Below are 26,459 nucleotides of genomic sequence, written 5' to 3'. Positions count from 1 at the left end.
AATCCCATCTATAAAACTATTAAAATATCTCTAGTATTCTCTAGATGGGAGTTGTACTAATTCTATTCTAGGGGAAGGCCTCTTTGATTTGGTGGCATTTGAGTAGGTGTTCACCCAAAGGAAAAAAGGGATTAGACAAGGCAGTCTCTCACTGTGGGTTAAAGGAGTAAAAGCTTAATATATATCCTGAATAATGGCAGCCCACTCCGGAACTCTTGCCTGGAAAAATCCCATGGACGGAGGAGCCTGGTAGGCTACAGTCCATGGGGTCACAAAGAGCCGGACACGACTGAAAGACTTCACTTTTCTTTCATAAAGTCCCTACATGGTCCCTTCCACCCCTCCCCTTTGTTTCTTTCATCTCATCTCCAACTGCAGTTTCACTCAGTACCCTGCTTCAGCCACTCTAGCCTGAGGGTCTGTGGACTTGCTTTTCCCTCTTCCTGGAAAGCTCTTTTCCTGGGTAGCCAGTTGGCTCACCCCCTCATCTCTTTCATATGTTTGCTTAACTGTCCTTTGCAGTAAAGCCTTTCCTGGTTACACTATTTAAAATCGCAACTCATCTCTTCCTTCCCCTCCTACAAGTCCCTTCCTGATTTGTTTTTTCTCTCCTTATTTCCTCAACTTAGCACTATCTGCCTTTCACATGAATGTGTATATGTATAATCTGTTACTCCCAACAAAAAAATTACGACAACAGGGGCTATAACCCAGCTTCCAAAGCAGTACCTGGCCAATAGGAGGCCTCTTTAAATAATCCGTTGAATGAATAGACTACATCAACTTTTATTGAGCTCTGAACTGGCTGCTATAGGTCCTACAATATAGGAGATATTTTAAGACACATAAAAAATCTGAACTATGTCATCATGAAAGCACCCCCAAAAAATTAAAAAGAAATTGAAATGTTCATTTAAGGAAAAAGGCCCCTAAAACAGTCCCTGACTTCCAACCTACTTAAAGAAGACAACCAAGTAACTGCAATGCAAAGCAGAAGTAATAACTGCTCATTGAGGACTAGATTTGAAATGTTTTAAGTATGGTGGGAAATAAGGGTCTAAATCTGTCCTTGGAGAAAACTCTGATTTGGGTAATCAGGACCAGTTTACAGAGGGAACAACACAGTGGCTTCTTGGAGACTAAGTAAGTGGGGGTTGGCAAGAAGAATTTTCAGGCAGAAGAGAAAACAAGGTCAAAGGCAGAGACAAGAAAGTCCGGGACACTCCCAGGAAAGTCCAGAGGAATTCTAGATATACTTACTGAATTCAAGTCGTGTTTCTTCTGCATCAAGTTTTTCTCTCCCCTACCCAACTGTTAAGTATAAAGTTTTATAACCTGTAAATTTTCCTGGAAGTGAAGTCAAATATTCACTGGCACACAATCAAGACCTTTTCTCTTTCATAAAGGGTCTCACATGTTAAAGTTGTCATTATCTCCAAATGAGTTATACGTGGAGTCCTTCTACATATGTCTGCTGCTGCTGCTGCTGCTAAGTTGCTTCAGTCTTGTCCGACTCTGGGCAGCCCCATAGATGGCAGCCCACCAGGCTCCCCCGTCCCTGGGATTCTCCAGGCAAGATCACTGGAGTGGGTGGCCATTTCCTTTTCCAGTGTGTGAAAGTGAAAAGTGAAAGTGGAGTCGCTCAGTTGTGTCCAACTCTTCGCAACCCCATGGACTGCAGCCTATCAGACTCCTCCGTCCATGTGATTTTCCAGGCAAGAGTACTGGGGTGGGTTGCCATTGCCTTCTCCGCTACATATGTTTGAAAGTGTTCATTTATTAAGGTAAACTGTTTCCAGTGACAATTTTAGTAATAATGTTTGAGATTTCTTCACTTTCTTCATTTTTTAAAAAAACAAGGATTTTCAAACAGTGTGTTTCAGGGTTCACTTCACTTCTGGGTCCTCTGAGGTTTTCTGGGTTTTGTTTTTTTTTTTTTTTTTTTGTATTTTGGCAGCATGTGGGATGGTTTCTCAACCAGGGATGGAACTGGGGTCTCCCAGTGAAAGCTCCAAATCCTAACCATTAGGCCACCAGGGAATTTCTTCCCTTCACTTCTGAGAGAACCTGTCCCCAGACACCTTCAGCTACCAAAGACATTACCCTCAACTCCCTGAACACTCCCTTTGGATTTTCAGACCTCATGAGTCTTTGCCCTCATCATCCTTCAAGATGTGGCTCCAAAGCTTAGGCCTCTAAACTCAAACTTGCCCCTCGACACTACACAGGATATCACTTTGTTCGTAGCTATCACATCACCCAAATCGTGGTGGTGTAAATTAGCTCTCGGTATGTATTTTTTTCCACCAAATGACAGTCCCAAGGCTTCAGGGGACTTGGAGACTAACATTACAGGGAAAGAGAAAAGGGATTAAAGTATTACCAAAAAATGGCAAAAGCTACAAAGTGTCAAGAAACCTATATTGACAAGTATTTTTAATGTTTACTAGAAAAAGAATGGCTCAAAGCCTGATCTTTCTTTTCCTGACTATTCTCCTAAATCAGTGGTTCTCAAGTGTGACCCCAGGTCAGCAGCATCAGTGTCACCTGAAACTTACTAGAAAGGCAGCTTGTCCATCTCTGCCCAGACGTACTGAATCAGAAACTGAGGATGAAGCCCAGCTATTTCTAGTTCTGCAGTCTCTCCAGGTGATTCGGATTTACACTCAAGTTGGAGAACATTGATCTAGGTCATTCTCCTTCACCATAGTGTCCACAGAGTTATTGCTGATTTCAATAAACCTCTTTTATTGTGGGGTCTAGTTTCTATATAATCCCTGCCTTTCCAGGCAGCAGGAGCAGTCAATTAAGGAATAAATTAGAGACAGGAATATTAGTGTTGAGTGAACTATATCTTCTAGGCATGAAATAAAAACTTAATGGGAATGAATGGAGAAGGGACACAGGTACCTCAAACCGTTTCAGAAGTGACATCAATAAACTTGAGCAAGAGGAGTACAGGTTGAAATAAAGATGACTCAGAGATTCTTACCTTGAATGCCTTTTTTGGTGATGCCATTAGTAAAAATAGGAACTCAACCAGTGAAGAAATTTTAAGCTGGGGCAGGAGAGACAATTACCTAGTTTTAACCCTCCTCCTGAGTAACAATGCCAAAAATTTTCAGAAAGATTTGGTCAAAAGACTAGGTTAGGGAATAAACAGGGATTGGACCTATAGATTCCAGAGGTATTCATATAATGTGATCATTATGACCAGTTTTTAGGATACCTAGTACTGGTGAAGGAGAAAACAGAGAGACATGGAGGCCAAGACAGTTCTGTGGATGGTGCCCTGTGCGCAAGGCAGAAGAGAATGCGCTAAAGGAGGCTGAAAAATCATCAGAGATGCAGGGGGACCATAGTGATGCATCACGAGAGTGAAGAGAGGAGAGACAGTCCAGAAAGAGGAGATGGTCAGCCATGTAAAATTCTGCAGAGGAACTGAGAATGTGAGAAATAAGAACAACAACAACAAATTGATATGATAGGGAATTCCCTGGTAGTTCAGTGGTTAAGACCCCCAGAGATATGAATGACTTTTTGGAGGTACAAGGGCTAAATTATAATCAAGGGGTGAAAACTGGAGTGAAGACTAGAAAGACAGTTTAGAATTAACACCACTGAAGATAGGTGACTGAAAACTTAAGACATTATTCAGTCAAGTTCAACAGCATGAATTTCTAACAGACCAGATTTCATAATTACAGAATTTCAGCAAGGAATTATGAGCCTTGCTTTATGTAAGTGGAGCAAGAATATTAAGGTAAAAAATTGAGAGATAGAGATCCCTGCCCCAAATTGCTCAAAATGAAGTAGGGGTAAGAAAGCAGCGGTTGGCCTGGCATAAAGGTAAGAAAGTGGCTCTGAGTTGGTTTGTTTCAGTGTTAATGCACCGTTTAGTCAATGTTAGCCTGGCCTCGTTTTCTTGAGCAACCACCCCTTGCCTATAAAATAGTATTTCATAGAGTTGTTTAGTCACGAAGTCATGTCCAACATTTTTGCGACCTCATGGACTGTAACCTGCCAATCCCCTTCTGTCCATGGAATTTCCCAGGCAAGAATATTGGAGAGGGTTGCCACTTCCTTCTCCAGGGGCTCTTCCCCACCCAGGGGTTCAGCTGGAGTCTCCTACCTTGGCAGGTAGTGTTTTTTAGTACTGAGCCACCAGGGAAGCCCAGTCTTTAGGTCATCTGAACCGACTGACTCAACAATAAAACCAAATACAGACTATTTGAATTCAAGTGTACAGAAGCTGGGGCATCTCCAGGCAAGAATATGACCCCATGGGGTGTCTCCAGGCAAGAACACTGGAGCGGGTTGCTATGCCTTTCTACAGGGAATCTTCCAGACTCAGGGACCCGAACTTGGGTCTCCTGCATTACAAGTAGATACTTTAACGCTGAACCACCAGGGACGTCCTAAGGGCCAATTAAAGTCTCTAAGGACTGCAAGGAGATCAGCCCTGGGATTTCTTTGGAAGGAATGATGCTAAAGCTGAAACTCCAGTATTTTGGCCACCTCATGCGAAGAGTTGACTCATTGGAAAAGACTGTGATGCTGGGAGGGACTGGGGACAGGAGGAGAAGTGGACGACAGAGGATGAGATGGCTGGATGGCATCACTGACTCGATGGACATGAGTCTCGGTGAACTCCGGGAGTTGGTGATGGACAGGGAGGCCTGGCGTGCTGCGATTCATGGGGTCGCAAAGAGTCGGACACGACTGAGCGACTGAACTGAACTGAAGGATCAATAGTGTTAGTCACTCAGTCGTGCCTGACTCTTTGCAACCCCATGGGCTGCAGCCCACCAGGCTCCTCTGTCCGTGAGATTTTCCAGACAAGGACACTGGAATGGGTTGCCATTTCCTTCTCCAGGGGATCTTCCCAACCCAGGGATCGAACCCGGGTCACCTGCACTGCAGGCAGATTCTTTAACGAGTGGGCTACAAGGGAAGCCCCTGAGGGCCAATCATGAAAGTGAAGTGAAGTCGCTCAGTCGGGGCCGACTCTTTGCGACCCCGTGCGACTGTAGTCTATCAGGCTCCTCCATCCATGGGATTTTTCCAGGCAAGAGTGCTGGAGTGATTGCCCTTTCCTTCTCCAGGGGATCTTCCTGACCCAGGAATCGAACCTGAGTCTCCCTCATTGCAGGCAGACGCTTTACTGTCTGAGCCACCAGGGAAGCCCTGAGGGCCAACAGTCGATGCCAAACAGCGTTTTCTCAGGCGACCATCCCTCGCCAGATCCCTCCCAAGATTTGACCGCGCCCACACCTCCCAGGCAATCGGGCGGCCGTACTGCGCAGGCGCGCCGGTGGCCCAGAGCCGGAAAATGCCGGCGCGCCCGCCAGGAGTCGCCGCTTAGCTGCAGCTTCTTTTCTCGGTTCCAAGAGGCCCGGATTGGTACTGAGCGACGGACGGAAGCTCCGCGCGCATGCGCGGTGTGGCCTCGTTGGGCCAACATGGCGCCGGTGGAGCACGTTGTAGCGGATGCCGGGGCGTTTCTGCTGGATGCGGCTTTGCAGGTACAGGATGCTTCTGTGGAGAGGAGCGGGGTCTGGGCTGGTGGCCCCTGACGGAGTTTGGGAAATCCAGCAGCCCGTTGCGTGGTGCGGGATGGTGTGAGCTGGGCTGGTCTCCCCGCAGGACATCGGGAAGAACATCTACACCATCCGGAATGTGATCAGCGAGATTCGGGACAAGGCCACGCGCAGGCGGCTCGCCGTGCTGCCCTACGAGCTGCGTTTCAAGGAGCCCTTCCCTGAATACGTGCGACTGGGTGAGTACCTCTGCCCGATGTTGATAGTGAAGCTGGGTCCCAGGTTGCTGACTGAACCTGCTCTGGTGCTAGTTGGAGCCTGGTTACTTTATCAGAGTTGGTTTAGAAACCCCACGGTCAAGATCCTGGTGGGAGAGAGGCTTCCTGAGTCATGAGTCAGCCAGGCCTTGCTGCTTACTAGCTATGTTCCCTTGCGTGTATCACTCAGACTCTCTAGGCGTCAGTTTCCTCATCTGTAAAATGGGATTAACAAAAGTACCTATCCTCGGGGTTGCTGGGAGCATTAAAGGAAGAATAATGTCACTCAGCACTGTGTCCAGCGTTTTGTAAATATTAAATTTGTTTGGATTAAAAATAGAAGTCCTGCCCTGGAAAGGACCTAGGTGGTTGAAAGTGTTTTTAGGGGTTTTAGGATTTAAAGGCTGATACTGGAGATGATGCTACCTACGCCACTTGTGACTTTAGCTTTCTCTAACATGCTAGCTTTGTGATCTTTGACAAGTTACTTAATCTTTCTGAGGAAATACTAATAGTATTTACTTCACAAGATTTGGCTAAAGCAGTCCCACTCCTAGGGATAGATTGAGACAAAGCTGTAGTAACTCAGAAAGATACATGCACCCCTGTATTCATAGCAGCACTATTTGCATTTGCCAAGACATGAAAACCACCCAAATGTCTATTTATAGACATACAATGAAATACATGAAATACAATACAATGAAATGTATAGAAATACAATGAAATACTACTCAGCCATAAAAAAGAACAAAATAATGTCATTTGCAGCAACATGCATACAACTAGAGAGTATCATACTAAGACAAATATCATATGACATTACTTATATGTGAAATATAAAATGTGACACAAATGACCTATCAGAAACAGAATCACAACCATAGAGAACAGACTTCTGGTTGTCAAGAGGGAGGGAGTTGAGGGAGGGAGGTTGGGTTATTAGCAGATGTAAGCTTTTATATATAGACTGGATAAACAACAAGGTTCTACTGTATAGCACAGAGAACTGTATTCAGTATATCCTATAATAGACCATAATGGAAAAGAACATTTTTAAAAGATATATGTATAAATGTATAGCTGAATCACTTTTTTGTACAGTAGCAATTAACACAACATTGTGAATCAGCTGTATTTCAACTTAAAATTTTTTGTAAAGATTTGACTGAAGGATAAAATGAAAAGCTTTTAACATAGCACTTGATACATAGTACCCAATACATTTTAGCTGCTGTTAATTAATAGCTGCATTTTTAGTGAGCTGTATACTTATTGTTCCTGGTGCTAGAGTAGCAAACTAAGATCATGGCATCTGGTCCCATCACTTCATGGCAAATAGATGGGGAAACGGTGGCTGACTTTATTTTTGGGGGCTCCAAAATCACTGCAGATGGTGACCGCAGCCATGAAATTAAAAGACGCTTACTCCTTGAAAGGAAAGTTATGACCAACCTAGATAGCATATTCAAAAGCAGAGACATTACTTTGTCAGCAAAGGTCCGTCTTGTCAAGGCTATGGTTTTTCCAATGGTCATGTATGGATGTGAGAGTTGGACTATGAAGAAAGCTGAGCGCAAAAGAATTGATGCTTTTGAACTGTGGTGTTGGAGAAGACTCTTGAGAGTCCCTTGGACTGCAAGGAGATCCAACCAGTCCATCCTAAAGGAGTTCAGTCCTGAGTGTTCATTGGAAGGACTGATATTGAAGCTGAAACTCCAATACTTTGGTCACATGCTGTGAAGAGTGGACTCATTTGAAAAGACCTTGATGTAGGGAAAGATTGAGGGCAGGAGGAGAAGGGGATGACAAAGGATGAGATGGTTGGATGGCATCACAGACTCGATGGACATGTGTTTGAGTGGACTCAGGGAGTTGGTGATGGATAGGGAGGTCTGGCGTGCTGCAGTTCATGGGGTCGCAAAGACTGAGCAACTGAACTGAATGTAGCAGAAGACATGTTTCTGTTAATGTGTCAAAATATTATTGTATATGCTTATTATTGATGTCTCAGGAGAATAACAACACAAGAGCTGGAGATCACTTTGTGTTAAATAGGGATGTGGGTTTTCTTGTTGGGGTGGGTTTACATACAAAAACTGTTCAATATTTGTTACCCAGTGTTTTTGTCTCATCATAGACAATAATTATTGGTTGAATCACCTTTCCATCCCACTTGTACTGTGATCATCCATTCTATTAAAAAGAATTGTTAGAATCACAGAACTTTATTGCTGAGGGAGAAGAGACTTTCTATTCTAATATAATACCAGAGCCTAGAAAAGGAACTCTTATCATTTGCAAATATTATGCTAACTTTCAGTGATTTCCTATTAACTTTTTTCTGTCCCTTCATCTGTACTCAATAAGGACATTACAGTAAACTTAACTGGCATAAATCTTGAGAGAGACAAATGTCTCGGTTCTGAGTAGAAAAAGGTCAGGAGATGAATGAGTGAGGTGTGTTTGGGGATACTGATCCAAAGTTCTTTTCATACTTTCATTACAGTTATCCAGAGTCATCTTTGCTTTTATGGCTTTGCTTATCCAGGCTCTTTGCTTTTAACTGAAGTTTGGAATCTCTTGTTTACAGTGACTGAGTTTTCAAAAAAAACTGGAGACTATCCTAGCCTTTCTGCTACAGATATCCAAGTACTGGCACTTACTTACCAGCTGGAAGCAGAATTTGTTGGGGTGTCTCACCTAAAACAAGAACCAGAAAAGGTAAATAAGAAGGATTGTTGATTTCATCCATTTTTACTTTTTTATTATGAGAACTATCAGATGTACAGAAGTAGAGGGAATAGTGTAATGGACCCAGTGTCCCCATCATTCCGCCTCCATGCTTATCAACTTATGATCAGTCTGTTTTCATCTCCACCCACTCCAGCCATGAGCATTTTGAATTCAGACATCTTATTTCACTGATATTTCTTGGTGTGTCTTGAAAGAGATAAGGTATGTCTTTTTAAAAAATAACCACAAAACCAATATTACACCTACACAAAATTAATAGCAATTCCCTGGTATCATCAAATATCCAAGCATGTGTTTGTTCACATTTCTTAATTATTTTATAAATGTTTTAATAGTTTATTTGTTTGAATCAGGATCTAGATAAGGTTCATTACATTGTAGTTAGCAAATGTGTCTCAGTCTTGACCTGTAAGTTCTTGGTGAGATTGGTTAAATTTTAAAATGCTGAAGGAGGAATTTTCCTGGTGGTCCAGTGGCTAAGACACCAAGTTCCCAATGCAGGGGTCCCAGGTTCAATCCCTGGTTAGGGAACTAAATCCCACATGCTGCACCTAAGCAGGTTTGTATACTGTAATTAAAAGATCTTGCATGCCACAGCTGAGACCTAGCACAGCCAAATTTTTTTTTTTTTTTTTAATTTAAAAATGCAGAAAGAGAGTAAAAATCAATTATATTCTCACTACTTTTGAAAAAATAGAATTCTTTTCCAGAAACAAGCAAGAAGGAATATCAAAACTGCTACCATTTTTTTCACCTCTTACTAACCTTCAAAATTCTGGGTTCCTGTTGTGCTTTTACGGGTTTGTCCAGCTCGTTTAAGTTGAAGAGATTAATGGTTTTGTGCCTGGGCACTGACTATTTCCAGGCCAGAGGATTTTGGAAGATAGATAGTTTATACTGTAATAAGTAATTTCAACTAGTGGTTACAAAGAATGACTTGATCTCCACTGTCTAAAGTCATCAAAACTAGTAGACTGTTGTGAGCACTCCACTGTCGTGGACTGGTGTTCCTATTCTAGTTGGAACTGCCTTCACTTGCTCTCAAGCAGGTTTAGAGTCCTCCAGTCCAAACAGTCTAAAAGTGATGCCTAAAATGCAGACTTGTGCATCACCAGAATGTTCTCGGGGGATGGGAGTCAAGGGAATAGTTTTACATAAAGGCTGACTTTGTGGCTGAGCCGGGTTTCTGTTTTGGCATCTGTCAACTTGAGATTCCTAAAAACCACCCTTTCCTGCAGTCTTTTGGGCAGGAGTTAACCTGTTTTGTATCAGAAGCTTTAAAACTCCTGTCTCTTGACCCAGCAATTCCACTTTTGGGCATTTATCCTAAGGATGTAACCAAAGATACTTCCAAGTTTTATACCTAATGATGTTCATTAAAGCTTTATGTCTAGGGCCAAAAAAGAAATGTCCTAAAATGGTTATTTGGTGGTAGTGGACTCCCTGAATAATTCTTCACATATATTTTTATGTTTCTCACTTTTTAAAAAACATTGAATAAATCTTTTTTATTTCAATAACCAGGGAGAAGTATTTTGTTTTCTGTTTTTTTTTTAATTACTCTTCCATATTGAATTTTCAGCCTGTATTTCTTCGCTTACTGCTGTCTCTTGTTTCTTTTTCTTTTTAAAGGTTAAAGTGAGTTCATCGATTCAGCACCCAGAAACGCCTCTGCACGTTTCTGGTTTCCATCTGCCCTCAAAGGTAATTTCTGAGACAGGCTGGGCTCTTCATGCTTTTTTCTGCTCCATGTCAGATCTCCACAAATTCCAGGGAACCAAATTTATCCCGAGAGATGCTGCAATATGTCCAGCCCTGCCTGATCTGACCTGTACATTGTATATCATGTCATCTTTAACTCTCTCTCAGTTTTCAGGTTTTAAAATTACTTTTCTTTTAATCTCAGCCTAAACCCCCACGAGAAACAGTAGAACAGAGACATCCAGCCAGTGAGCCTGAGGACCTAGAGTTCAGTTCCTTCATGTTCTGGAGAAATCCTTTGCCTAACATTGATTGTGAACTGCAGGAGCTGCTGGTAAGGCCCTGCCTTATGATCTGATGACCACAGACTAGCGTCTTCCAGCTGCACCCATGGGCAGGGAGTTTGAATTCTATTAATGTTTCAGATGGACGGAGGTGAGGATGTTCCAAGTGAGGAGGAGGATGAAGAGAATGGACTTGACGAAAGACAGGACCAAGACAGTGATGATGGGGGTGGGTGGATAACCCCCGGCAACATCAAGCAGATCCAGCAGGAGATGAAGCAGTGTGCTGTCCCCAAGGACGTGCGGGTCGGCTGTGTGACTACAGACTTCGCCATGCAGGTGGGTGGGGTGGGTACCTGTCGGCCTGGGCTCAGTGTCATACCTGTACGGACAGTGGTCCCTCGGAGGTTGGGGATGGGATGTGCAGAACTGTTACATAATGCTTCTTTTCCTGGTTCTAGAAACTTTGCCTATCTCTATGGTAATTTGCCGTTTTGCTTGGCAGTTGGGGATTCATAATATATTGACAAAATGTATATAGTACATTACATTTCTAACGTCTGACGTTCACAATCGGTTGGTGCTTTTCTTTCAGTGTGTGTAATGTTCTGTGCTGTGTTCAGTATTTTGAGACTATAGAGGTTTCCAATCCAGAAATGAATAATTTCGCTCTGACACAGTGAATGTCTCCGTTAAGAGAGATTGCTTTAAAAAAAGAGAGATTGCTCATGGGAAGTCTTGGCTAACTAATGCTCACCATCGGTGGCACTTGACATCAGAAGAATCAGGTCCTTGTCCTAGTTTACCCGTCTGAGAGGCATCCTATGCTTGCTTTTCTTGAGCAGAAGCCCTTCAGGAGCCAGACCAGGGTTTGTGAAGTTCTCTTAACTGTGATTATGCAGGTGTTAAAGATAATGTCGGTTTTGCTCTGAGTTCGGTTCCCCATTAACGTGTGTTGGTTGCAGAATGTCCTGCTGCAGATGGGGCTGCACGTGCTGGCCGTGAACGGCATGCTGATCCGCGAGGCCCGGAGCTACATCCTGCGCTGCCATGGCTGCTTCAAGTACGTAGCCAGTAGTGTGGGCGCCGGTGCCCCTTTCGAACACCCGTCTCTTCTTAAACCTTCTGTGGGCTTCTTGAAAGGGAGCCTTGCCTTCTGTGCAGGTGTTCCTTCCACCTCAGATTAGCCCCAGTGACGGGATGGTTTCTTGCACAGAATAATTATTTCCTGACCCCTGTTAAGAGGGTTCTATTTACTTGCATAGACATCAGGTCAGGGGCCTGGCTTCTCTGGCAGTTGCACGCAGCTCTTGTCTCCTGCCCCTGGGAACTGAGGGAGAATTCCTTCAGGACAGACACTGGGGCTCCTGCTTGGTCCCTGAGAGCAGCAGCTTCTCCTGTTCAGAGTCCACCATTGGGGCTTGAGAGGGGAGGAGAGAGGCCTCGGGGTCGGCCTCAACGCCCACACCCATCAACCATAGCAGCTTCGATAGTGCTTCCTGTATGTTTTGTTAATAAGTTTTCAGCATCTCCAGAGCCACCTCCTGGCATCATGCCCAGTGACATGACATTTGGGGCCAAGGTATTCAGTAATAGTTGTAATAATGTAATAGCATGCCGCTGGAGAAGGGGGGTGGTGGTAAGAGCGCTGACTCTGGAGCCATATTCCTTGGGCGTATGCATGCTACTTACTGGCTCTGTGACCTTGAGCAGCTAGCTATCTTGCCTAGCTGCCATTTCTCCACCTGTGAAATGCAGATATACCCACCTCATGGGCTTGTTTCCAGGGTACACTTTTAGCATAATGCCTGACAAAATTCGGTGAAGCGTTCACGGCCACTGTAAAAACATCCTGCTCAGTTTTCTTACTACCTGCGTCATTCTCCCCTGGAACCGTGGGGCAGCAGTGTGCGTGTATCAGCCGCGCGATACAGCCAGGCAGCCCTAGTCCAGGATGGCAGTGCAGTTCAGCCTGTCCGCTTCCACTTCTCGGCCGCCTCCTCCTCCTCCGAGGCCCGAGACTCGCCGTGCGCCCCGGGGATGGGTTTGCTGCCTGAGGCTCCAGTGCAGTGAGGCTCCTCTGTGTCTCTAGGACAACGTCTGACATGAGCCGAGTGTTCTGTGCACACTGTGGAAACAAGACGCTGAAGAAGGTGTCCGTGACCGTCAGCGATGACGGGGCCCTGCGCATGCACTTCTCCCGCAACCCGAAGGTGCTAAATCCTCGTGGCCTGAGGGTGAGTGGAATGGCTTCCCCTCCCCTGACGGCAGGGCCCAGGGTTGGGAAAGCTAGACCTCTTAGCATCAGGAGCAAATATCAGAGAGAAGAACAAACCCTTATGATTTCTACAAGATAGTTCATGAAAGCCTGTGATCCAGTTGGGGAAGGCTCACAATTCAGCCTCCCCATGAGCTTTTTGAGGAGTTTGCAGTCTAAGAAGAAATCACCAGTAATTCCACACATAAAATTACATGTGGGGTCACAGAGAGGTTGTTTGTAGGGTGGTGGAGGTTGGATGTGTGCGGGAGTTTGAGGATGGGCAGAATTTCCAGAAGCTCCAAGAACCACAGGGGAAGGGGTGTGAAGTGCTCTGCACAAGAGTTCTGCCTGGACACACAGCCGAATGGATTTGTCTTGAGGAATCAGGAGAGAAGCATTGAGAGGCCAGCGGGTATTCCTGTGGCCGACCCAGCACTGAGTTCTCTAGGCAGATGCCACTAATGTGAGAAGGGTTGTTCATTTTTAAATTTTCTATTCTGAAATAATTTTAGATTTATAGAAAAGTTGCCAAAAAACAGTACAAATTCCCATTTTACCGTTCACTTAAATTTCCCAATTTAATCGTTTACTACATTTGCTCTGTCATTTATATATATTTTTTCTTTTCCCCTAAAAGCCATCTGAGAGTAAACGCTACCTGCTGCCCTTTGGCCCCTAGATACTTTGCTGTGTGTTTCCTGAATCAAGGACTTTGGCTTTCACACCCACTGTACAGTTACTAAAACCAAGACGTTAACGTTACTCCTGCACTACTGTCCTGGCTTCCCAGATGGCACAAGTGGTAAAGAATCTGCCTGCCAGTGCAGGAGATGTTACGAGATGCAGGCTCCATCCCTGGCTTGGGAAGATCCCCTGGAGTAGGAAGCGGCAACCCACTCCAGTGTTCTTGCCTGGAGAATCCCATGGACAGAGGAGCCTGGTGGGCTACAGTCCGTGGGGTCACAAAGAGTCAGATACAACTCAGTGACCTAGCCTGCAGTTCTGTTGTCTATGGGTCATATTCAAACTTGGACACAGATTTCCTTTACAGCAAAAGAAGAAAGGGTTAGGATCACACATTGTGTTTGTCATCTCTCTTTAAAACTGAAGTAGTTTGTCAAGTCTGTTGTCTTTCACACCTTGACGCTTTTCAATGGTTTTAAAGAGTTTGGAGCAGTTCCCTAACATCACTTACCTTGGGTTTGTCTGGTGTTCCCTCCTGCTTAGGTTCAGGCTGTGCAGTGTTGGCAGGAGCACCCGGAAGTGATGCTGGGTCTCCCCAGTGCGTCCTGTCAGGGGGGGAAATGATAACTAGTTGTCCAGTTTACTGCTAGTAATAACTTTGATCACTTAGTTAAGGCAGTTTCTTATGTAATGCCAGTATAATTAACCAAAACCAAGATGATCAAATTTCCCGTAAGGTTATTATTTGTAATTAATAAGTAACTTAGAGAAAGATAGTCGGAAGTCTGCAGTCTCTCTGTCTTTATCTGAGAGTATGTAGTCAGCATACGGCTTTGGGTTTTGCATCTGTGAGGTGTGGTGAGGCTCAAGTGGGAAGATGCATGTCAGGGGCTTAGTGCACAGCAGGCAGCAGTGATAGACTCCACTGGGGTTGTCAGCCCACGTGCAGAGTTGTCAGCTGAGCTTTACGTTAGCAGGATCTGGTGTGCATGAATACGAATCCCGGTCCTTCTAATGGCCTTTCCCCTTCTTGTGTGCAGTACTCTCTCCCCACTCCCAAAGGGGGCAAGTACGCCATCAACCCCCACCTAACCGAGGATCAGCGCTTCCCTCAGCTGCGACTTTCCCGAAAGGCCAGGCAGAAAACCGACGTGTTTGCCCCTGACTACGTAGCTGGGGTGTCTCCCTTTGCAGAGAATGACATCTCCAGCCGCTCAGCCACCCTGCAGGTCCGAGACAGCACCCTGGGAGCCGGGAGGAGACGGTTAAATCCCAATGCTTCCAGAAAGAAGTTTGTGAAGAAAAGGTGAAGCATAAGCTCAATGGGCAAGCTGGACGGCTGCCAGGAGACCCAGTCTCAGGTCCCCCACTGTGCCAGCCCCACAACCCCCTGGACACAGAGAAGGGGCCTGACTTCCTCAGCGCTGCCTTGGGACTTGCTGTGGTGCCTCGGGTTGAGTTTGTGGTGGAGCCTGGCTAACCCCTGACCTGTGCGCATCCAGAGAACCGGGATTCCTGCCATGTTGAGGGAGTTTGACGAAAACAGAGCAGATGGTGCCTGGAGCAGATCTTCAACCTTTAAAGACAGGAACTTCTAAGTGGTAATATTTTTCTAATAAATGTGATTATAAGCTTCTGTGCATTTTCTTTTTTTCTTTAAGGTAATTTGAGAGAAACACTTAACGTGTGCACTCAAGGATCAAGCATTTAGGTTTTCTTTTTGCCAGAAAGTATACTAGGTACTAATTTTATTATTTAAAAATAAATTATAGCTCTTAATTTTAACTCATTTTGAAAACATTTCAGTCATCCAGGAAAATACCTAGACTCTTCCATTGTTAACATTTTTTATTTGCTTTTCCCTTTCTTCACACACAAAGTGTGTCCTAGGACAATGATATTCTTTTACATAACCACAGCACAGTGATCAAATTCAGGAAATTTAACATGACATTACTATTACCTAATACATACCACTTCAGATTTTACCAACTCACCCCAATACTGTCCTTCATAACATTTTCCCCCAGATCTGAACAATCTCTCTGCCTTTGTCATTTGTGAAGTTGACCTTTTTAATAGTATAAGCCAGGTTTTCAACATGCCCCTCTATTTGGGCTTGACAGGATGTTGCCTTGTAATTAAATGGAGGTGATCCACATGGGACAAGAAAGCTACATACACGGTCATTGGTTCTCAGTGCCTCACCCTAAATGATGGTTAACAGATTACTTGGTAAATAAACCTGCTGAGTAGAAGATTTCTTAAGTTCTTACATTAACAGTGTATTCATAGAGTGCTAGCTTCAAAAGTTCCTTACATCATGTTTTTCCCTGTATGGTTGTCTATTTGCTGCTGCTAAGTCACTTCAGTCGTGTCTGACTCTGCGCGACCCCATAGACGGCAGCCCACCGGGCTCCCCGTCCCTGGGATTCTCCAGGCAAGAACGCTAGAGTGGGTTGCCATTTCCTTCTCCAATGCATGAAAGTGAAGTCACTCAGTCGTGCCCGACTCTTAGCAAGTCCATGGACTGCAGCCTACCAGGCTCCTCCATCCATGCGATTTTCCAGGCAAGAGTACTGGAGTGGGGTGCCATTGCCTTCTATTTAGTATAAAGCTAATTGGGGGGAGCTTAAATTCAGTTTAAGGTATTTCCTGTCCTATGTATTTATTAAATGTGAAAACTCAGTTCCGAAAGTAAAAACTATGTAAACTATATGAAACAGGCGCGTGTAGAACTAAATGGCCTTCCCCTCTCATCCCCATTTCCTCTTTCTCCCTGGCTAATCCATTTCATTTGTTTCTGACTTATCCTTGTGTTTTCTTTTGCTAAAAAGTGTGTGGGTGTGTGTTAGGTTTTGGAAGACAAGGCAGTATCTCGTCCACTGCTCATATGCACACAGAACAGTACCTGGAACGTGGTGGGTGCCCGGTAAATACTTGTTGCATATATTTGGCATTTAATACTAGCCTTGTAAAAACTGAGATATATATATAACCAAACTCACCACCTGCTACTCAAAGTGTTTTGACTAGCTGGCCATGCATCACAACTTTTCTACTGACTGATTTAAGAGTTTCAGTTTCAGTTGTTGAAGACAGAGCCAGAATACTAGCTTGGTTGTGGAGGTTGCCTTTAAACCCTTTAGGGTTGTCTTTATACAGTTTCACTCTTGGCCAACAGGAAGTAAAAGGGTTCATATTTACCCTCTCACCTGAAACAACTTAATAAAGAGCTAAAACACAGAAAACCATGGTATTCAGCTTCTGGAGGTCAAGCAGGTGATCCCCAAGAGAGGAGGAGACAGGTGAGCTCCACAATTGCATTGGTTTGGTATCTAGAGAGAAGTTCCAGAAGGAAGAGGTGGAGCAACAGAGCTGGGAGTCCAGGAGGGCCCAAAGAAAGGAAAGGAGCAACCATCTCAGCGCTTGAGTGCACGCAAGCATTCCAGGTCTGCAGAGGGGCCCCTGTGCATCCTCGGCGAAGTACTGATGAGCACTTAAACGTGAGGAGTTTCCTGAGGCTGGGGAAGGAAATACCCCTCCCCACCCAAACGAGATAATCCTCGAAGCTCACCCGAAGCCAGGGACGCTTCACACTCTTGCTAAACAGAGTGGAAAACTTCCTAATTCACAGGCATCAGGCAGGTACTCCAGATCAGGAAACAATTATTTCCAGACTAAAGGCTGCTCTGGTCTCACCCGACAAAGCCAACCTTGCAAGAATCCTACTCCTAGTTTGATGCCAGAACCAGTCTTGTGGCCCCACCCAATCCCACTGGAACAAGAAACAATCCCTGGGACTTCCCCGCTGGTCTAGTGCACCTGCCAATGCACAGGACATGGGTTCAATCCCTGGTTCGGGAACTAAAATCCCACAAGCTTTGCGGCAACTGAAACTCCGTGTCTTGACTAGAGAGCCCACGCACCCCACCCACCGAGCCTGCCTGCTGCAACTAAGACCGGACGTGGCCAAAAATAATTTTTTTTTAAGAGAAAGTTCAGTGTTCTCACATTTTCAAAACACTCTTCCAAGGAAGCAGTATCATCCTAATTCATAGCCAAGCAGCAACAGTCTGGGGGATCTAGAAGAATACCCCATATATATTATTATCAATGACCCAAGTTTGATCCCTGAGTCAGGAAGATGCCTTGGAGAAGGAAATAGCAACCAACTCCAGTATTTTTGCCTGGGAAATCCCATGGACGGAAGAATCGGGCAGGGTACAGTCCATGGGGTCACAAGAGTCGGACCCAACTGAGCAACTAAACCTACCTATCTACCCCAGTATTTATGTACAGGAAGAAATCTGGAGTGGAAACATTCAACATGTCCACATCACTATGTTTTTTTGTTCATGTATTTGGAGGTAAATTCTTATAAATGAAACCTTTTGTGTAAGACGATGAGGAAACTGCAGTTCTGTGAAGCACAGTGACACTGTGCATGTTCACTAACAGCTGCTTGTACCTCTTCAGACATTGGGTGTTCTCTTTCTACACTGTTCACGAAGCTCAGTGCCTGGATCTTGAATGATACTCAACAAATGCTTGTGGAGCTGAACGCGTGACTCAGACCACTTTGGAGAACATAATTCAAGAGGCAAGAAATACTTTTTCCAAACTTTTCTTTTAGTTTGCTCATGGAAATAACAAATGAGTTCCCCATCCTGAAGGTATTTGTGCAAAAGCTGAAGAGTTACTAGTGATGTGAAAAGGATCAAGCATTGAAAATGGGTCCCTAGGACATCCCTGGCAGTCCAGTGGCTAAGACTGCACTCTCAGTGCAGGGGGCCCAGGTTCAAACCCTGGTCAGGGAACTAGCTCCCAGATGCCTCAACTAAGAGCTCGCATGCCACAACTAAAGATCTCACATGCTGCAAGGAAGAGTAAAGATTTCATTTGCCACAACTAAGACCCAGCACAGCAAAATAAACAATTTTTTTTTTAAAAGGAAAGGAAAAAAGGAAATGAGTCCCTTCTATACTTTATGTTCTCTGAGACCAAAACTCAATTTGCTACATCAGATAAAATCTCTTCACAACACATGTATGCCATTTGAAGAGAAATTTCACTTGAATCAGGGAAGGTCTAAGTCCAACAGAGGATGACCTACTTCACACAATATGTAACAGGACAAAATTCCATCAAGACACACCGGAAAACAGGGAGTCCAACATAACAGTGTGTGTTCTGTGCAGCAGTGATTGTGACTGTGAGACAGGAGGGCAAAATGGGACGGGGCTTAAAGTCGAAGCACCATCTGTCTCCTAATACCAAGGACCTATTCCCTCCATGGATACTTGGCTGGTAGCCATGGGAACCATCGAGGACAAGAGATGCCTGGGTCCCTAGACAGGCCCAAACATGGCTCTGAGCTACTGTGCTAAGTCCATCACCTGCAGCTGGAAAAAACCAAGGGGACTTTGGGGACTTCTGGATGCAGGGCCTTGGCAGGTGACTAATGAGGCTGTTTGTGTTCTTTCATCAAGAGGAGGATGGGGGACTCCTGAGGTTTCTGCCCCTGCTTCTTCTTTCTAGATAACAAAGACGATCAACAAAGCTTACGGCTCCACGGTGCTGGCATGCTCCCTGGGGATGCAGGGAAGGCCCTGAGGACACTGTTTTCAGTTGATACACAATGCCCAATACATACCTACACCTGGGACCAAGGCCTGGTTGGAGACGATCATGGGAACTGTACAGTCTTAAAATGACAGCAAGTTAAAGCTAGAGAGACCTTTAAGACAATGCAGTCCCAACCTGTATTTTTACAGATAAGGCAAACAGGGCTCAGAGAGACAAGCATTAGCAGCTGACCTGGAGCTAGACTCAAGAATTTTGACTCTAACTCTGATAACAAGGAGATAGGAGCTGGCTCTGGAGACCAAGAGCCTGAGTTCCAATTCTGGGCTACACCGCTGACAAGCTGTAGAGCCATGGACAAGCCAGTGAGCACTGGGTGCCTGTTTCCTCATCTGTAAAATGGGGGGTTTATTCCTGACCTCACGGTTTGGCAGTTTCTCAAATGTTAAATATAGAGTTATTAGCAATTCTACATCTATATATACTTACCCAAGAGAAATAAAAAACATATGTCCACACAAAGACTGGTGTACAAATGTTTGTAGTAGCATTACTCATAATAGCCAGACGTGGAAACAACACAATGCCCTTCAACTGAATGAATAAATGAATGAATGAATGAATAAACAAAATGTGGTTTATCCACACAACAGAGTATACTACAGTCATAAAAAGGGAGGAAGTACTGACATGGATGTGTAACAGAGAAAACAAACCTAACTCCATACTGAACCCGTTTCTTTAGCTCTAAGCTTTGAGCTCTGTTGCCTGTGCTTAGTCACGCTGGCTCTGCACCTTTATAAATGAATATTGCCTATAGCCTGACATTTATAGGACAGCCCATTCTCAAGGCTCTGACCTTTAATACTTTTCCATTCATATATAAAGAAAAAAAAAATCCCTGCAGTACAGAAAATAAAAATTGTCTTACTGGGTGTTTATAGGAACACTGTGACCAGACCTCTGTGGACAGCTGCAAGAACAAAGGATTCCAGCACCAAAAGGTTTGCGATGACGAGCCACATCTCCTTCTCCTTCTAGTGTAAAAGAAGCCTGAATTCTAACTAGGGTAAGATTGTTCTTTGGGACAGTATTCCACCATCTTCTGGGTATGCTGGCTTTCTGAATAAAATCACTTTTCCTTGCCCCAACAACTTGTCTCTCAATTTATTGACCTGTAGTACAGCGAGCAGTATGAACTTGGACTCAGTAGCAGATGAACCTTGAAAACATTATGCTAAGTGAAAGAAGCCAGTCTCAAAAGACCATATAATGTATATCATTTATAAGATGCCTGGAATGGCAATCAGAAAGTAGATGACTGGTTGCCTAGGACCAAAGGTCAGGGACAGCCAGGGAAATGGGAGAGTAATTGCTGCTGTGTACAAGGCTTCTTTTGAAGGTGCTAAAATGTTCTAAAATGAGATTAATGTCCTCACAGCAAAACTCTAAAAATATACTAATAGCCATTGTACTAGCCACTTTAAATTGGCACATTTTATGGCTCATATATCCTAATAAAGCTGTTAAAAAATGAGTTATAATAACACTTCTCTCAAAGGGTTTTATTGGGAATTAACATGAGCTAATACATATATAACTATATCTAGAACAGTCCTTGATGCATAGTAAGTCTTCAGTGATTGCATGATCATTATTTCCTACTCTACAGGGATGGAGGAATTAAATCTGTTGACTTTTCTTCCATGAAGGATAATGAAATTAGAAGAACTGTCCACTGATAAGCCTAGCATGGTATATTTTGATCATTTAGAAAAGCACAAATTAATACAATATGGTTTTCATAGTAATATATAAGTGTACATATATTTCATAGTAATATACAGAATAAGGGCATATGAGGGGGTTACCCCTATAATGTTCATTTTGGTAAAATTTCAGAACACTGGGAATAAAAGGATCTCAGGTGCCTACAGAGAAAAATGTAAGTGATCTACATCCAAATGGTCAGGAAGCAAATTGTATCAGATTTTCCATGACAACCATAGAATTCTACACACAACCAAATGGTCTGATATCTAATGGTCAGATATGCAATATATCAAAAAAATTACCTTTCATTTATCCTTTCTGGGGAAACTACTGGAGAAAGTAATCCTGAGTTGGGTGGGGAAGAGTAAACAAAAGAGAAACAGTTGGGCTCTAACACAAGACAGAGGTAAAAAGAATCCCAGAAAGACAGCTGTGCAGCAGACCTCAGAGAGTGATCGGCCCCAAGTGGAAGACAGGACATCCAGCGTGCCTTTCTCCAAAGACTAGAACTGACAGGAAATCTGATGAATTTCACCAAATGAAAAAATAGCATTCATGGTATGTGTGCTATTTGTTGTTTTTTTTTTTTACACATTAGATGGCATGCTTGTGAACCGTGAGTGCTTGCAGTAGAGAAAAATCATGAAAAAAGAGAGGCAAATATTGCTCTAGAAAGATAGGAAGTTGTAGGAGAGAGGAAACGTAATCATAATTCATTGCTTGGTCTGTTGTCATAATAGCATCAACGCTAAGTACTGATTCAGTCAGAGTTTTTGGTATCACCATATTGGAAAAATAGGAGGGAGAAAAGGCAGAGTTGGTGGATACTGTCCAAATACTCGTCCTCATCTTTCATAACAGCAAGCCAATAAGTACTGTCTTAAAACAGGGGTCCCCCACCTCCAGACTGCTCCCGTCTGTGGTCTGTTAGGAGCCAGGCAGCAGAGCAGGTGGGAAGCAGCAGTTGAGAGAGCGAAGCTTCATGTGCCTCTCCCCATCGCCAGCTTCACTGAATCATCTCCGCCCCGGCCCGAGTCTATGGAATAATTGCCTTCCATGAAACCCATCTCTGCTGCCATAAACATTGTGGACCACCATCTTAAAATGAAAAGTCACACACAAGACATTACTTTATTTTTTTTTTAAGACATTACTTTAAAACACAGCATACCACAAGGCATCAAGAATTTGGAAAAGGACGTACTTCCCAGGTGGTCCAGTGGCTAAAACTCTGTGTTCCCAACAAGGCTATGGTTTTTCCAGTGGTCATATATGGATGTGAGAGTTGGACTATAAAGAAAGCTGGAGCGCAGAAGAACTGATGCTTTTGAACTGTGGTGTTGGAAAAGACTCTTGAGAGTCCCTTGGACTGCAAGGAGATCCAACCAATCCATCCCAAAGAAGATCAGTCCTGGGTGTTCATTGGAAGGACAGATGTTGAAGCTGAAATTCCAATACTTTGGCCACCTCATGCGAAGAGCTGGCTCATTTGAAAAGACCCTGATTCTGGGAAAGATTGAGGGCAGGAGGAGAAGGGGACAACAGAGGATGAGATGGTTGGATGGCATCACGGACTTGATGGACCTGGGTTTGGGTAAACTCTGGGAGTTGGTGATGGACAGGAAGGCCTGGCATGCTGCAGTTCATGGGGTCGCAAAGAGTTGGACACGACTGAGCGGCTGAACTGAACTGACTAGACGGACCCTCATGTCCCCCCAAAAACTTACTGAGTAGCAAACTCTTCATTAAACTCTCATACCCCTTAAAAGTTTTCATTCTTAAATATAAACAAATAATCTTCTGTCACTTTTCATTCCTAGAAGAAATATTGTGAAACACTGTATTTAATGGTTCTGGTGGTTACACTCTGATAATGTGCTCTATTTCTTGGTTTATCAACTTTAGACAGTATCAATATAAGTCATGCGGTATTTTAACTTATTACTATTATTATTATTATTATTGGTTGTACCACGTGGCTTGTGGGATTTTAATTCCCTGACCAAGGATCAAACCAAGGCCTTCAGCAGTGAGAGCATGGAGTCCTAACACTGGACTAGTAGGGAATTCCCTAAATCATGCAATATTTATTTACTTATTTATTTATTCATTTATGGCCACACCACAAGGCATGCAGGATCTTAGTTCCCTGATCATGGAATCAAACCTGCTATCCCTACAGTGGAAGCTCGGAGCCTTAACCACTGGACCATGAGGGAAGTCCCAATCATGCAATATTTTTTTAAAAAATCAAAATTAGTGAAGAAAATCCAGGATGAAAAAAAATTAATACACTAAATTGTTTAAAATATGACAATAGCTTTTGCTATGTCCCACATCACCAAACAAATAAAGTTTCTGCTCTCCCAGAAACAGAACCTTACGGTAATCAATCAGGAATTGCCCGATTAGCACTAGATAAGCTGTATGATAGACACTTGCCATTTCCTAAAGGAAACAGCTATTAAGTATAATTATAGTAACAAAAGAAATGGAAAGCAAGTCAAAGAAACAGTTTCCAGCATGGAGTCAGAACTGGCTTTTTCTCTGCAACAAAATCATTCCACATCAAACTTAAGGGCCCCCATTTCCACCCTTGAAGGAGGCCCATGCGTGGACACCTCCCATGTTGACGGGACTCCAAGAGATTCTCTGGTCAACTTTACCAGTTATTTCTTTAAATATCCAGTAGGAAACTAAAATCAAAATTAGTGAAAAACTAGGACTTCCCTGGTGGTCCAGTGGCTAAGACTCCATGCTCCTAATGAAGGGGGCCTGGGTTTGATCCCTGGTCGAGGAACTAGATCCCACTCAACCCAACTAAGAGTTGGCATGCCACAACGAAGACTCAGCAAAGCAAAATAAATATTTTAAAAAACCAAACTGTTCTTGTATTGCAAATTGAGTCTTTACAAGAACTGAAATGTACCTCTAGAAGCAATTCAAACCACACCTTTTCTTTCTTCCAATTCCCAAACCTCTCCTATCCATCCTAAAAGGCTTGTAGATATTGTAAAACCTCTGGACTTGGGGAACAAAATTCTTTCTTGGTGAAACTTAAATTCTTTTTCTGTGCCATGTGATATGTAAATGTTCGACCTGGTCTCCTCTAGAAACAAAGGTAATTCTTATCAGAAGGAGTGTGGGGGGAGGTGATTTGGAAATTAGTGTGTTAGTTGCTCAGTTGTGTCCAACTTTTTGCAAGCCCATGGACTGTAGCCCGCCAGGCTCCTCTGCCTATGGGATTCTCCAGGCAAAAATACCCAAGTGGATTGGCATTCTCTTCTCTGGAGGATCTTCCAGACCTAATTTGGAAATTAGGCCTGTGAAAAAATCTTAAAAATCTTCACCACAAATATTAATGAAAAACTTCAGTTATTGGAGAAGGAAAACTTAACTTTAGTCCATCTGCCAGAAATACAATTTGGATCCAACTGTTCTATTTTACACTAGTGGATTTTGCATCATTGTACTTGTCCCACATATAAAATTGAAAAACAAAAGCCATAAGATCCTATTTGCCTCTGTCTGCATGTTTATGTATGTCTATATGTTATAAATGAGTCATTCTTTTCTAACTCTAGAAGGTATTATTTATAAAGAGCTCTATTCATATTCATGTGATTAGAATAATCTTTGGTATATAAAAGCTAGTTTGTGTTTTGATGAAAACATGCATGCCTTTACAGTTATCAAAATTAAATACTTTTATTCTACCTAAGTTTATTAAAAGTCAAGTCAAGTTTATGTTAGGGCTTCCCAGGTGGCTCAATGGTAAAGAATCCACCTGCCAATGCAGGAGACACAAGAGACACAGGTATGATTCCTGGGTCAGGAAGATCCCCTGGAGGAGGAAATAGCAACCCACTCTAGTATCCCCACCTGGGAAAGCCCAAGGACAGAGGAGCCATCACAAAGAGTCTGACACAACTGAGCATAGCACAAAAGACGACCCCTATGTTCATCGCAGCGTTAAACAGTCAAAGCAAGGAAACAACCCAGACACCTATCAACAGATGAATAAAGAAGATGCAAGGGTCTTCCTGTCTTCCCTGGTGGCTCAGTGGTAAAGAATCTGCCTGCCAATGAAGGAGACATGGGTTCAATCCCTCTTCTGGGAAGATCCCACAGGCCGCAGAGCAACTAAGACTGTGCTCTAGAGCCTGGGAACTGCACCTGCTGAGCCCACAAGCCACAGCTCCTGAAGCCTGGGCGCCTAAAGCCTCTGCCCCACAAGGGAAGCCACTGCAGCAGGGAGCCTGTCACAACTCGAGCGACCACAACTAGAGAGTGGCCCTCGCTCCCTGCCATGAGAGAGAAGCGGTGCATCAGTGAAGATGCAGCATAGCCTAAATGAATTAAAAAGATGTGGAATCTTTTTAACACACACACGATGGAATACTAATCAGCCACAAAAAAAGAATGAAATAATGCCATTTGCAGCAATGATTCTTATAAGTGAAGGAAGTCAGACAGCTGAAGACAAATATCACATGATACCACTTATGTAGAATCTAAAAAATAAATAATACAAATGAACTTATTTACAAAAGAGAAATAGACTCACAGATACAGAAAACAAACTTACAGTTACCAAAGAAGAAAATGGGAAAAACTAGGAGTTTGGGGTTAGCAGATACAAATTATTACAAAATAGATAACCAACAAGGTCATACTATATAGCACAGGGAACTATGTTCAATATCCTGTAATAAACTATAATGGAAAAGAATTTGAAAAAGTCTAGACTGTATACACAAATTACTGAGTCACTCTTCCATACACCAGAAACTAACACAACATTGTAAATCAAGTACACTTCAATTAAAAAAATTCTAAGTGGAGTCTTTTTAAAAAAAATATTTATTTACTTGGTTGTGCCAGGTCTTAGTCGCAGCATATAGGATCTAGCTCCCTGGCCAGGGATCGAACCCAGACCCTCTGCATTGGGAACAGAGTCTTAACCACCAGACCACCAAGGAGGTCCCTAAGTGGAGTCTTTTAAGCTCAAACTCACTTTAAGTCTTTCCAAAAGGCCCCTGGAAAATCAAAAGGATTTGTCACTCACCAGATAAGATGTTGAGCTAATTATATTTATTTGACTTGTTATATTACTTGGGAAGCATTATCAAAAAAAAAAAAGAAGTGATGTTAAGAAGTTGAACCTTCTTAGATTATATTTGTATGATGCATGTTGTTAATATAGGTGGTGTTATAGAAATTCCTAGAAATTTGACATATCCTAGTATAATGTGGCACCCCACTCCAGTGTTCTTGCCTGGAAAATCCCATGGGCGGAGGAGCCTGCTGGGCTGCAGTCCATGGGGTCGCTAAGAGTCGGACACGACCGAGCAACTTCACTTTCACTTTTCACTTTCATGCATTGGAGAAGGAAATGGCAACCCACTCCAGTGTTCTTGCCTGGAGAATCCCAGGGACGGGGGAGCCTGGTGGGCTGCCGTCTATGGGGTCGCACAGAGTCGGACACGACTGAAGCGACCCAGCAGCAGCAGCAGTATAATGTTATCAATCCTAATTCCAATTATGATCTTAAAATTTGTATATCACATAAATGACCAAATTTCCTTATTAATTCCACTAAAAAAACTCTCATCAA

At 43.5% G+C, this 26,459-nt stretch overlaps 1 protein-coding gene and 1 long non-coding RNA gene across 2 annotated transcripts in view; one reads left to right on the top strand and one right to left on the bottom strand.

Moving 5' to 3' along the window:
* The first annotated feature begins 5,230 nt into the window (after positions 1–5,230).
* On the top strand, positions 5,231–15,119 carry NOB1 (NIN1 (RPN12) binding protein 1 homolog). Its single transcript, XM_006047605.4, has 9 exons — positions 5,231–5,525; positions 5,647–5,779; positions 8,391–8,521; positions 10,187–10,258; positions 10,461–10,589; positions 10,681–10,878; positions 11,505–11,602; positions 12,632–12,776; positions 14,524–15,119. Exons 1-9 carry the CDS (start codon positions 5,463–5,465, stop codon positions 14,791–14,793), a joined length of 1,239 nt encoding a protein of 412 aa, XP_006047667.4. The 5' UTR covers positions 5,231–5,462; the 3' UTR covers positions 14,794–15,119.
* Positions 13,147–26,459, bottom strand: part of LOC123330433 — a 19,005-nt gene continuing 5,692 nt past the window's right edge. The window contains exons 2-3 of the long non-coding RNA XR_006546368.1: positions 13,995–14,088; positions 13,147–13,257 (exon numbers count right to left, since the gene is read on the bottom strand). This is a non-coding gene — a long non-coding RNA (uncharacterized LOC123330433). The remainder of the gene's footprint in view (positions 13,258–13,994; positions 14,089–26,459) is intronic.

Source organism: Bubalus bubalis, chromosome 18 (genome assembly GCF_019923935.1).
Source record: "Bubalus bubalis isolate 160015118507 breed Murrah chromosome 18, NDDB_SH_1, whole genome shotgun sequence".
In the NCBI taxonomy this organism is placed as follows: domain Eukaryota; kingdom Metazoa; phylum Chordata; class Mammalia; order Artiodactyla; family Bovidae; genus Bubalus; species Bubalus bubalis.
Note: the sequence above shows the minus strand (reverse complement) of the source record. Positions and strands in the feature narration are given on the sequence as shown.